General features: G+C 38.4%; 1 protein-coding gene across 3 annotated transcripts in view; it reads left to right on the plus strand.

The window, feature by feature from the left end:
- The window catches only part of ALLC (allantoicase), a 420,793-nt gene that overhangs the window by 187,212 nt on the left and 219,081 nt on the right, over positions 1-14,500 (plus strand). For all 3 annotated transcript variants that reach the window (XM_044070482.1, XM_044070490.1, XM_044070498.1), the window contains one exon: positions 6,600-6,732. In XM_044070482.1, coding sequence (XP_043926417.1) covers positions 6,600-6,732 — 133 coding nt within the window. The remainder of the gene's footprint in view (positions 1-6,599; positions 6,733-14,500) is intronic.

The following is a 14,500-nucleotide window of genomic DNA, read 5'->3' on the forward strand; positions in this document are numbered from 1 at the left end:
CATCATGAGCTTAGTTTTGTTTGGATTAAGTATTAGTTGAGAATTTGCTAACCAAGCTTCGATGGCTGAGAAGGCATGTGTTTTAACTTTTAGTTGTTGTAGAGTGGAATCAGCACAGATATGTCTGAGCATGTGAGATATACTTAACAACTGGACTGCTGGGGGTGAGAACATGTGTCAAAGCAATCACAGAGTGGGGTATTCTGCCAAGTTTCAGGCCAGGGTGAGTGGGTGCCATGTCACCTAGATGCCTATCACCAGGGGAGGTGGCCTCTGGATTCCAGTCAGGTTCAGCTTGGGACACAAGGATCAAAAATAAGGGTGCTAGGGGGTTAGTCACATCATAGTTGTGGCCTTTGATAATAATGCCTGTTAATGCCTAAGAGTTATATGGTACAGATGGTACAGATGTGTGGACTTATAATACACCTATCTGGTGATGGATATTTGTATAACAAACTGGGTCATGATTCCAAAGTGAAGTGGTCATCTTTGTGTGCTTGGGCATGGAGGGAGTTAGGCAAATGTTTCTGGGAATTTCTGATGAATGCCTTTGACCAAAATTCTTGAGCAAAGAAGTTGAAAAGCATGGTCAGAGGGCTAAGGGTTCCATTTATGTCATGGTCCCTTATAAATCCAAGCAGATTCACTATAAACTGTAATATGAAGTAAATATTAGATTATAAAATCCTAGATTCAATAAAACCAGCAGTGTTTTGGTATTTTTAAGCTCATTTCATTAATATAAAAGCATAATGTTTAGGTCCTTTTCTAACATGTGCTTTGTTACTGTATTAGTTTCTTTCAAGAAGAATTAATAATTAACTTATGGAATTCAGGAATGTTAAAGGACATTCATAGACTTGTCAGGCTGCACATGCCTCAGGAAGTTGCCAGATATAAGACTGTAGGTATGTTTAGTCAACTGATATTTTTGTGTGCATACCTGACCTCTTAAAATGCAAATAATACTCAGTATAGCACTCAGAAATATGAGACAAATTATGCATCTCTTAGTCTGACTGTATGTCATTGCTCTGCTATACTAAAGACTAATTTTCCATAGTAAATTACTGCCTGTATAGAAGTGTGTGCATGTGTGTGCATGTGTGCGTGTGTCTTTAGCATGTTGTATCAGAGCTTTGGTCATCAGATTATTGTGCCTTTAAGCATTTCTAGATGAGCTGTTAACTTTACTGAACATCTTTCACTTAAGCGAACTTGAGGAAGATGTAGCTTAATTCAAGTTAGCTCTGCATTTCCACTGTTTAGTGACCTGTTGCTTATTTATTTTTATTGTGTTCAGTTTCCAACATATTAATAAATACAATGCATTCTTTTTATTTTGGACGTTGCATTGATTTTTTTTTATAAATTACGTTATTTCATTTATTGTAGGAATATGAAGTGGCACAAATGCTGATTTATAGTTCACTCTCTATATCAGTGTATACACCCCCACAGATATCCATATACACACAGAGATATAATAATTTCTGTTTACATTCAGATACAATGCATTCAGATCTGTTAATACTTCCACATTAAACAACTATAAAGGCCTCAAAGCAACTTAAAATTTGAACAGACTTTCCCTCCTTATAATGTCTGTTTTTTCCACAAAGTATGTATTAAAACTAATAGTGTTACATTCTGTGGCATGATTCTTACTAAAATACTTGCCACTAGCAACTACTCCCATGCATAAAGCTTCTGCCAAGAGTCCTCAGGCATCCTAGTTCAGTACAAGATGAAGGTTTTCTTCCTAGCTCTTTTACAGACTTTTCATTTGATAAGTCATCTCTTACTGATTCTGCTTTAAAGTGCCTCACACACAAACGAATCCTGCTCTGTTTTCTCCTTTTTATTATTACTCATGATTCACTTCATTCATTCATTCATTCATTCATTCATTCATTCATTCATTCATTCCTTCATTCTCTAATACCTTCTTTATGCAATTCATGGTCACGTGGAAACCAGAGCCTGTAACAGTACTCAATTGATTCAAGGCAGCAAAGGTATTTCCATGATGTGGAGAAAACGTGAGCATCTATCAAAAATACATACAAAGGGAGTCCATGCAGACTCTACTGTGAAGGTACCCTGTCCGAAGAATAAACTGAAGAACCAAGTGTAGTGAGGCACAGAGGCACAGTGGTTGGCATTGCTGCCTCAATCTTCTTTGTTCTTCATTTCTTTCAGGTTGTTAGCAGTGATGTCTTTTGTGTGGAATATGTAAGATTTTCCATCCTCACATGGATGTTTGCTAGGTGCTCCAGTTTCATTCCAAATTTTAAGGATATGCAAAAGGTGATGCACTGACTGTCCAAACTGGCATTAGTTGTATGCATCACATATGTGGTCATGCAGTAGACTGCCACTCTACCCATAATTAGTATCTTTTTTTGTACCCTCTATGTGCCAGCACCTATGACTTTGAATTTGGTAAAGCAGGTAATCAGAGAATGAATAGAAATAATATTACTCTGTTTTCACAAGTATTTTTAATTTTACTGTGAAATCCCAAGCTCAGTAATGTAAAAGCAAGTTTACCATCATAAAATCAAACCTTTCATATTCAAACAGTGATAGCTATGACCTAAAATACCACATCATGAAAAACCGGCAATGAAAATTGTCGAATCGGAAATATGTGTGGTGTCGAATTCGATGTTTTCGAACCACTGCATATTTCCAATCGTACGCCCATGGACAGTAGTTGTTCTCACATAATATCAAATGGACGGTGGTCTTCTGAATATTGTAATATCAGCATTAGACCGATGATGTGCATTATGCAGTAATTTCAACAGTTCAACATCATTATTTTTATATGCTGCATACGTGCCACTCCAAATGTATGTAGCCGAGATGTGCAATACCTGTATTTTGTAGCGCACGTTGCTATTACCATTTCCCGTGCTCTGCAAACAAAGTAGTGCTCCTTCCAATGACAGTGAACAAATCAAGGAAAATACTAAAAGGAACAATGCTGTGCTACGTGGGTCACAAAACCACTTGGTATTATATAACCATTTCCCGTGCTCTGCAAACAAAGTAGTGCTCCTTCCAATGACAGTGAACAAATCAAGGAAAATACTAAAAGGAACAATGCTGTGCTACTTGGGTCACAAAACCATGTGGTATTGGTTTACCTTCATTTCGTCGATCATGGCCTGTGCGATGTCCTTCCATCGAAAGGACACCTGCACAAAACTCACAACAGCGACTAACATATGTTTGAATGGCTACAATGCAAATACATTTAGCCATTCAAACACATGGACAAATGTCAAAAATGGTTTTCAGCTAAACCATTTTTGACATTTGTACTCGGAGGCTTTCCATGATTCGCTCACTCGATTCGCGGAAATGCCTGCTCGCACAAACCATGTTCGATAAAATGAAGGTAAACCCGTGGTATCATTTCCTCATGTTTAGCTAATAATTTTTGAAAAGCATGCTCCTTATTATGTAACCGGCATTGTTTAGGGAATGAAGTCAAACAAGACAGATGTCTACTCTTGAGGTCTTCCACGTGATTCTGCTCAAGTTGAATGGCATGTAATACTTCCAGCATATATAATCTTTATTTACCCATTAGACTCTTAAGATGCCTATGCCAGCCTTCAACTGAGTTTTGAGTTCAAGGATAACCCAGTGTACAAGTGTCATATTGGTTCCAAAATGGAATATCGAACAGTGGCGGATGCCTTTCAGATGTAATACCTCTCATTCCATACTGCCTGGGTCTAACAATCATATAGTTTTCCTTAAAGAATGTACACAATGCTTAACCACTGTCTGGCTTGTCCTTTTCAATATCTGCAAATGTACTGGTGATATCAGAAGGTGCAATGAATACAAGCACTGGTATTTGCTTACAAAGACTAGAAAACCTAACACTGGTTCTAAACTCCTTGGTTAGATGCAACCGTTGTATTTGTTGCCCCATTAATTTGGCACAAATTGAACCAACATCCCTTGCAAACAGTACCACTCAGGTTTGTTTGCATTGCATTTACAGCTCCCTTTTTCAAAATCAGACATAACCATATGTGGCATCAGTTGCAAACTGTGCCGAGTACATAATGAAAGGTCTATGGACCAAAACTGATTACATCACTCCTCGGTTTTGCTAGGAAGTATACCATACACTGCAGGTGCTCTCTTTTTACTTTCACTAAAGTCTAATGGGCAGTGGATAGTATACACCTGCTGACACTCCCTTCTACTTATTGGAAACGTCCATCAACTAGAAGGAACTCAGAGGAGCACAACAATTTCAGATTATCTTCAGTTGTTATTACTACAATATGTATACCATCATCATTAGCAACACCATGCTCTATTATGAATGTGCCATTTTTAATTGAAAGCATATCAGGGTGGAGATGTCTAAGGGAACACCAATCTTTGAACATGGGCACTTTCTTTTTATACCTAATCCTAGTGACACATTCCTGTAAAGCCTTGCTATTAGGCAATTCATTTACTACGGCACTAGAGGTGGTTGCTAGCACCGTTGACACTATTTTACATGGGTCTTCAGTGGAATGGTGAGCACATCTTTGTACCTGCTCACAAAACTGACATACTTCTGATTTTAAAGGATCAAGCCTGCGGTAATGTGCTGTACTTCTTTGCAATATATGTCCATCAGCAACACTCTCTGACACACAACGACCCTTACATTTATACCTACTCTTACGTACACAACACCAGCAGTGCTTTACACCCATGGATTTCTCCAAGTAATATTGATAACCTTCCACAAACAACACTTCTCGTCCTTTCTGACTTTTTTTTCTGTACTGTAGCAACTGCCAGTTGTCCCTGGTGTGTATTCATCACTATCCACCTCATTCATCTGTGAACAAATACATTCATTACAGTTATCACTAAATGAAACCAACATAACTGACTTCCTTCACTTCATAACATTTCATGCATTCCTCACCATATGTCACATACCTACATTGTACCTTATAATCCTTGAAAAGCTTTTACTTGGAAAACTACCGCTTGTATTCCATCCACAGTAACATAAATATACTTGAACCTGCATGTGGAGCAATGTACTGACATTGAAAAAGTGTGATTTGCGTGAATGTAGCTGAACAAACATTGAATGCATGAATGCTGAATTACAAAGGTGTTTTGGCTTTATCTGCATTCATAACATATGCATTCAACAATGTGGATTACTGCAGCACTCCTTTTGCAGATTACAATGTCGAAAACCTGCCGTTCGACTATATGATGGTAAACCGTAAAAGTGCCATATTCCATTGCTTCTTTTTACTTTCTTCATTAATGTCCTGCCCATGCTGCAGCCATTTCTTTCAGACTAGAAGTCTGTTGCCATTTCTGTATAAAAAGCAAGGGCACCTTCCATGTAGCACCGTGCCACTCATTCCATCCGAAGCAATAGTGACTGTGGATTAGGCACCTGGTCACGATACTTCTGCCTCCTTGACTGTGGCCTTGAGGCTTGAGTGATCTGTAGAGATATTTGAAAAGCCTTTTATGCAGCCAAGGAAGGCAACATCTCCAGTAATTTATTTTATTTAGTTGATTCTTCCACAATTTGTATTTGGTTGCCCTTCTGTGTGGGGAACAAAACAAAAACCAGCCTGTATCAATCTGATTTACACACTCATCTGCCATAATAATTTGCTCTGCAGTCCTAATGGCCCACTCTAGATGTTCTACTTTCTTAGCATTTATGATATATGTTGTTACTACCTTCACATGCCTACAGAGATCTCTTTTTGATGTCAGTAACACCTTCATTTTGCAAGTTCTAAAGACCTCAACACTTCCCCATTGACTTTAACTCTGAACATCATGTTTTTTGAGCACTGGTTTATTTTTCAGTAGCTCATTCTGAACTATAAAGATGAAATCCATGATCTTCAATGAAAGCAAAAAATCTATGATTTTCTTTTTGTCAGAATCTAGTCACTCATGTCAAAACTCCATTGCACTCAACTCTGATCATGGATGAAAAACTCAGTTGCCTTCATACCAATTAACCATTTAATAAATGAATAAAAAATCCAAAACTGAAACTAACCACAAAAACCTTAGGCTCAACCAAGATTCTTATCTCTGTTGTCTAGGTTATATTAGTTCCTTTCAGGCAAGGTAACAAAAAAATCTTTATTTATTGAACTTTTTTAACCTACATTTTTATAATGATTTAATTTATTCCACATTTTGACTTGGCCCAGAACCATACTAGACCTTTACTGTGTTCAAAGGTTTTAATCACACATGAGTAAGGCTAGAGCACACCATACGATATATAAGACATAAGATACTATTGTGCATTTTGAAACTGCAGTACTTCTAAGATACAAGGAAGGATTAATGATTCTGAAAATGAAATCACCAGACTGGAATGTACAACAGAATAAATGCAAAAGTCATTCTACCCTTTGTTAATTATTTAACCAATCTGTTTTACTACCTGAACATAGTGAAAAGAAAATTGTCTGCCTGAATTACTGTAGGCTGGAAATTTAGATGAAAGTTATATTAGTGCATGTTACAGCACATTGATTTTAAGAAATAATTAACTTTTGTTTTAGCTCATGTCTGATTCCTGGATTGAACTGGTTCCTATGAGCAAGCTGCAGCCTGGTTATACTGACACCTGTCATAATTATTTTCCTGTGACTGCTCAGAGAAGGTGGACTCACATTCGACTTAATCTGTATCCAGGTATTTTTTGCTTAGCCAGTGGTACATGTTGAATATTAATTAACTAATTCAGGAATAGCTTGCTTGCTTTACCCTGTAATGGGTAGGCATTGGCCTCAAGAAACCTGGGATTGTGGGTTCGAATCCCATCTGGAATGATATAATCTTGAGTTTGATTCTCCCTTTTGGTCCCACAGAAGAATAAATGTTAGCACTTAAGTGCTTCTTCCCAAAGTTTCAGATGAAGTAAAAGTTTCACACCCTTGAGAAAGTTCCTGTATCTTGTTAAGTACATTAAATTATTCTACTTGTTCAGATGTTTATGCCTGCTAAAATAGACAATATTTATTGACTAAACTGACACAGTTTTACTTCATAATTGCTACAGCTTTGACACAGTGAGATGTGCATTTTCTGTTTAAGTTTCCCTTGTATGTAAGCACTTCCTGAATATTTTGATGACATTGCAGCTCATTGCAGGCACATTGTCAATTAAATAATGATTTTTAAGTTTAAAAGTTTCCATATTGCTAACTGTGGGGTTTATTACTTGCAATTATACTAATGTCTATAGTCAACACAGTGCTGCATGTTCTGGCTGTATTTTATACTGATATTGGAAACTGTGATAAAATTTTACGTGTGCAGATATTCAATAGTACAGATACTTTTTAAATGAAACTTAGTATGATGGCATAGTACTCATTCTATTTTCTGCCCTACTTTAAAGGACTGTTTATTTCCCATCTGATGTTAAAAGGATTAATGATATCACTTCTGTGTAACATTACCTGACTTCATTACCTAGTTTAACTGTCCTTATTAATTTCCTAGAATGTAACAGTGATATTTAGCTCAGTGTTATGCCTTTTTGTTAGTTATGTCTACTGCAGACCCTGAGTAGGACGTTCATCTTCTCTTTATATATCTTATGAACATGAGCACTTCTGATGTAGCATAATAATGAGTAACAACAAGAGTATAAAAGCTGTAGTGATTTGAATGCCCCCGATGGGACTGTAGTACAGCTATCACCCTTTTTCTTAGGCTCACTGAAGATGTATGCTTTTAAACAGAATGTATCTTATTCTGTGCTTATTTTATGCTTATAAAGGGAGATAAATCACCATGTTGTTTATTTACATCTGTAAATTAAAGTCAAGGAAAAACACTTGTAAAAACAACATCAGTGGCACTCTTGTATAAATTTCTTTCTTCCTTTAGTTATTCAAGTTTATTTACCAGGGCTGGACACTGCTCAGCAATGATCAATTTCAGGCCCAGCATGTGTGTGCAGAAAAATGTGATACAGCATTACCTTCGGTACAAAATACGGTAGGCACAAGTTACAAACAAACATGTTCAACTGAACAGAGATACTGGCCATAAAATAATAAGTGCCATAAAGTCTTAAACTTCCAGCTGGTTGAAATGGGCATTATGAGACAATATTGCAATGCTCATATTTTCTGACAACCACGTACTACTTAAATAAACCAATGCAGTATAAGAGAGATGTAATTATATACTGTTAATGGAGGCAAACCTCTCACATGAAGCAATGGCAAATAGCATACAGGCTGTCAGAACCACACACCACACTAAAGCAATCATGCACACAGCTCAGACCAAACACATAGGCCTATATATGTTGACGATCTTAAAAGTAGCACATCTAAACCACAAAGGCCTCATAATGTTACCTTAAAAACAAGTACCCTCAGCAACATAGGCGCTGGAACCATAGAGCAAGGGGGAAGGTGCACCCCCGCACTTTTTACAGCTGCAAGAGTCAAGACCATGGAGTTTTTCTTTATGGAAGGCCCAACGGAGGATTCATGCATGCATCGCATGCTAACGTATATTTAAAACAAAAGTGAGCGGAAAATGTTCCCGATCACAGCATTGCTGCTAAGCCTGCTGCCAGACTCACCCATGGTAAGAAGTGAGTGCTCAGTTTTATTATCTAAATATGAAGGCAGGGCTGTGCTCCGTTATGCTTCGATATTTACTGAAGGCAGGCTGTGCTCCGTTATTTACTGAAGGCAGGCTGTGCTCCATTATTTACTGAAGGCAGGCTATGCTCCATTATTCACTGAAGGCAGGGCTGTGCACATAGGTTCATAGGTTCATAGGTAGGTACTAGGCTATCGGCCCAAGGGCCTACGTAAGCCTAGCCAACAAGGTTCCCTGGCTTACGCCACCCAAGAAAGTTATTTTCCTGTGCCAGTGCCACATTGTGTCAGTATAGTACACAGAATATGTGTAAAAAAACAGTAAGCTGTTACAAGTTAGGTTAGGTTAGATGAGTTACTGCAAATCAGTAAATGAAGCCTTACTAGAATTGTCCTTGCACCTTTTTCTTTCGAGACATGTAAATCTCCAAAGTCTGATACATTTTGCCAGCAAAGGAAATAAAACGTTAGACTGAATTCCTCTCCACAGAGCTGCGGCACCTGAGTAATTTCAGAAGAGTTCCTAACGTGTTGCTAGGATACCAGGACACTAGGCACCATTGAATCGGTTGGCCAGGTGATCCTGGAAATGAAGGGACTTGTTACGCAAAGCTAGTGGTGACAGTAAATATGACTCAGGCTAGGGCACCCTTAAATAATTTCTCATGTTTCAAGTCTCAACATAATTTTGTGATACTTTTTTCTCCCATCCTCCATCTAAACTGTTTTTAAAAATGGATCTTCTCGCCAACTGTGCAACTTTTATAATGAAGTGTTAGTAGTGCTTTAATTTAATTTGTGGGTTCTGACGCTCCCTTAACAGAGGTCATCATTTTAAAAAGAGAACTACAAGAAAGTAAAGTCTGTAATTTTGCATCATCCCTCTTCAGCTCCATTATTTACTGAAGGCAGGGCTCCGTTATTTACTGAATGCAGGGCTGTTCTCTGTTATTTATTGTGAAGGCAGGCAGGGCTGTGCTCCATTAGTGTGTGTTACTTATAACTACTGGTTAGAATTACCCAGGCTCAAACCCTGTATTTTCACTACAACAGTCTGCATTCTGAACGCACACCACCACTTGTGATTCAGGGAGTTGAGTTCATAACATTTTCACAGAACATTTGGTTCATACTTTTGGTCTGTTCCTCAACATTTATGGTTTTCTGGCAGATCAGTGAGAACAGAATTCACTAAATAATGATAACCTTTTAAGTTTCAGTCTTCGTATCTTTTTTTGGAAACACATGGTAACACAAAACACTATTTTTAGCAACTTTCTAAGATTATACAAGCAATATTTAAAATGTGTCCCTGGTTTTGGGCCTTTGCCCCCCCCCCCAAAAATACATTTTGTCTTCTTTCCAGATTTCTTCTGCTGTTAAATTGAGAGACTTAGTTGTGTCAAGTGGATGGTGCAGTGGTGGTGTTATTGCGTCACAGCTAGAGGTTTGCTGGTTTGGTTCTTGGCTGGAGTGCCTTTTGTGTGGGTTCTCTCTTGGTGCTGTGGTTTTCTCACACATTACAAAGACATGCATCTGGAGCATTTCTCCCTGGGCTTCTGCTGAAAACTGGCTTTGTTCCAAGTTGGACTTTCCTGGTAAACAAATGTTAAATAAATAAAAAAAATTACAAACTGCAGTGGTAGTGTCGCCTCACAGCAAGAGGTTCTCCAATTCAATTCTCAGCTGGAACACTTTCTGTGTGGAGTCTGCATGTCCTCCCTGTGGTTGAGTGGTGTTTGAAAGACCTGTGTGAATGGGCGTGCCTTTGTTGAAGGTTGGGTGTCAGGCTGGCACCTCGGCACCATAAAAATCGACTGCCAATCATTAGCAGACCGGAGTTCTGCTGTGGTGACCCCTAACCAGGAAAAGCCAAAAGAAAAACAACAAGGAGCTGAGAGCTTCAGGGGAAGAGAAGTTTAGTGCTGCTTATTCCAAGTCTGTTTGCATTGTTAGTAGCACAACAGGCAGTAGCCTTGCTCTTGATGCAGAAGGCTATGGGTTCTACTCCCGCAGTATGCAGATGGATTGCTGATACTGTATTGTGTTGTACTTTAAAGGAAGTGGATGCTGCAGTCCTGTGAATGTCCTCCTTTGGAGGAGTTATCTAGTAACTATGAACCTGTTATCAGTTTGCCATCCATTCCCTATTGCAATGTTACTAGCTTATCATTTTTTAAGGTAACATAGGCAATTTATTCTTCAAGGGAAACAGCCACTTTATTTGTAGATGAAACAATGAAATATAAAGTTGTTTCCTAGCAGCAACCTCTTCATTAGAGATCCCTTTAATGTGGAATTAGTTAGATGACTGACTTCTGCAGACATTTTGCATATTTACTGATATTGGGAGATTGTAATGACAGAAGTTTGAGTGGCCTTTTATGGTTGAAATTAGCTGAAATGGATAGTTTTGTCATTATTGGTTCATACATTTTGTTTCATTGCTTACTAGAAGACTGTTCAAAACTACAAATTTAAAACACATTCTAACAACTGGTGCTGTATTATACAAGGAATATAATTTAATACAATCAGGAAGGTGAATCAAAGAATGCATACATGTATGCTTGACCCTAAAAATGTGTTTGAAAACAACCCAGAGGAAAGTATGAAAGGCTCAAAATCATGGGCAAATTTTAAGCTTTACTCTTGTTACCAAAGCAATGGATAAAGGTAAAACAGTTCATACCACATTACCTTGACCTGGCCAAGCCTTTTGCCACAATCCCCTACTTAGGTGTAGTACCAAAGATGAATAATGTAGCAAACACTTGCATCACTAGCTGCATTGCCAACTTGCTCACAGAATGCAGGAGATCAAAATAGGGGAAGAGACCATTCACCAATAGAGTCCCCCAAGGTTCAGTGCTGAGTCTTTTTCTGTTTGGCATATACATCTCAAAAGTTAAACGAAATACAAAAGGGCTTTGGCTGGCTAAGTTTGAGATGACTGCAAGCTAGAAGCAGTTATTGAATCCCTAAATGACTTAACCATCATGCAGGAAGGTTTGTCCCAAATAACAACTTGTGTCAAAATCATGATAATGCCCTCTGAGAACTGACCCAATTGTTTGGCGTTTGGGAACTTCTGTGTACAGTGACCTAACATTTGACCAACATGTGCCCAGAGTCATAAGAAAGCCTTTCTATATTGCACAGCTTATAAACAAATTGATTGTGACTAGATCTAGAGATGTTGTTGTCCCCCTTTACAAAGCTCTCATTGGGTCAATCATTTTGTATAATGCTCACTTTGGCATGTATCTGTCCAGCCCCATGCAACAATTGGAATACCTTCACAGATACTTTACTAAAAGGATACAAGTCCTAAACAATAGGTCTGGCATGGACCACCTCAAAGAGTTATTACTATACTCAGTATCCTGCAGAGTGCTTAGAGGTTACATGTCTGGCATACAAGGCATCTGCCGACCTAATACAGATGGACCTACTGAACATCAGCAAGTCAAATGGCATCAGAAATACTCAGTCCAGGTATCTAAACTGAATGTTGTAGAGATATGGATATATATCACAGAGGCTACCACTGTTCCAGAAGAGACTATCCACAAAAATAAAACAAAGCTCATCCGTCTATATTCAAATGCAACTTGGATCTAAGGATTGGTAATAGAAAATGTACTCCAGGATTGCCCCTCATGCCACTAATGGATAGAGACAGTTCTTAAATCCTGCATCCCTTACATGGGTCCCCTCAAATTATCTATGGCATGATCACAGTTATTCTCACTAGGGCTAATATACAATTATCAGCCATGGGATAGGTAAGACCAATCAGAAAATGTTAATTCAAGCACCAAAAGGGAATTGGCTAAGCTTAAAACATCCTCCAAGCAAACCTATATTGTGGTAGTAAATAGTTATAAAAAATTGCCCTTTTTAGATCACCCTCCACCTCCCAGTCTTCAACAGCTTCCGGCGCCTATGCTCAGCAACCTCACCAACACACAACACAGGCAGGACTTGCCATGAAACATACATCTAAGAGTCACACTGATTCAGTTCAAAAGTCCATAAGGTAAACTCCTCAAAATCCAAAGTCCTAGTCATAGAAGAGTCCATAGTGAGAAACAACGATGCACCCCTCACCAGGTTGTGCATGGAAAGGATCATGCTCAGTTGCCTATCAGGTGCCAGAATTTTCCAAATCACACATGCACTCAAGTGCTTGCACCACAAGTACACATATGACACAGTCATAGTGCATGTTGGTGTAAACTACTTGAGATGTAACTCTTTGAGCTATATGAAGAGAGATATGATGGAGTTCTTGGATTATGTATCTGAGGCAGGTATGAAACTAGACTTGAGCAGCATTCCACCATCACCAAAAATGATGTTGCAATATTAACAAAAGATTATTGGCTTCAGAAATTGGCTTAACTTCTGGTGCCATTCTAAGTGAGTATGATGTATATCAACCTGAAAGGTGTTGGAAAATAATCCTAACTGGTTTGCAAGGATGGCCTGCATGTATCACCCCAAACCTTTTGTATATTGGATAAATTATTGTCAACCCCCATAGTGCCTTTTTTAGGCAGCATCAGTCTTCTAAAGGTTCTAACATAACAATATAGGATCCAGATAACATAAAAGTATTTCTGCTCAATGCTAGGAGCCTTAAACAAAAACTTCCACTCCCAACAAGCACTCCTTACCCTGGAAAACATCATCACTTCATTCAAGCCAAATGACAGTACTCCATCAGTGCAGGATTTCATTGCTTACCACATGTTCAAGCCCACCACATTACATATGGGCACTAAAGGTGTCAGTGTCTCCATATTCTTAAAAAAACAAAAACAAAAAAAACCCTTAATCTCCAGCCTTGTTTCACAAGATAATGACCTGGAACTCCTCATCATATCTTAGCAAACTATAGGACACCCTCTACACCCCCCTCAGCTGATACTTCCTATCTAAGGACTGTAGAGTCCCTATGCATTAACCCAAACACCATTCTCCTCAGAGACTTCAAATATACCCTCCATTAACTGGGGCACTTATACATCCTCAAACATGTATCACCAGAAATTTCTGGACTTCATCAATATATATTTTCTGGACCAGTTAGTCCTCAACCCAACAAAGGACAATAAAATCCTGGACTTCGTCCTTATCAATATGGGACAGCTTTGCAATCCACCAACTGTAACTTTCTCCCTGGTCAGATTGGACTGCAGATCAATCACATTCACCTTAAGAATGAAGCCAGAAGCATCTTCAGTACATTGGTATGCAGAGAGTATGCTAAGCTCATCTAGTAAAACTGAGTGATGACTTGGCTAAATTCAAACACCTCTTCCATCCTGATGATCTCAGTGCTTAAACAGAATCCTTAACTGCCAAATTCTATGCACATGTAAGTGGCTGCATAGATGCATTTGTCCTCATCAGAAGTAAATATAATGCCAAATTTAAAAAGAACCCTCTGTTGTGGAACTCTAATATAAACAGGCTCTATAATAAAATGAAAACAACTCATTGCATGCAAAAAAATGAATGCAATTCTTAAGATAGTAACGACTCTCCTGATAAACTTAACAAGGAACTTTGAACCTTTATCTAATCAACCAAAGCCAGATATGAGGTACAAAATAGCCACCCAGGTAAAGGATAACCACAAAACCTTCCTTCACTATGTCAGAATTATCAGAAGCAATGTCTAGCACTGAGCAGAGCTAATTGTAAAGGATATTATGTACTCAGACCCAATGGGCATAGCCAGTCTACTAGGAGACAACTTTTGTTCAAATTACAACCCCTCTCCCCTCTTATATTCCTAGATCACATACCTACATCTACACCCC

The sequence above is a fragment of the Protopterus annectens genome, chromosome 1.part0 (genome assembly GCF_019279795.1).
Source record: "Protopterus annectens isolate FY-2018-M chromosome 1.part0, PAN1.0, whole genome shotgun sequence".
NCBI lineage: Eukaryota > Metazoa > Chordata > Ceratodontiformes > Protopteridae > Protopterus > Protopterus annectens.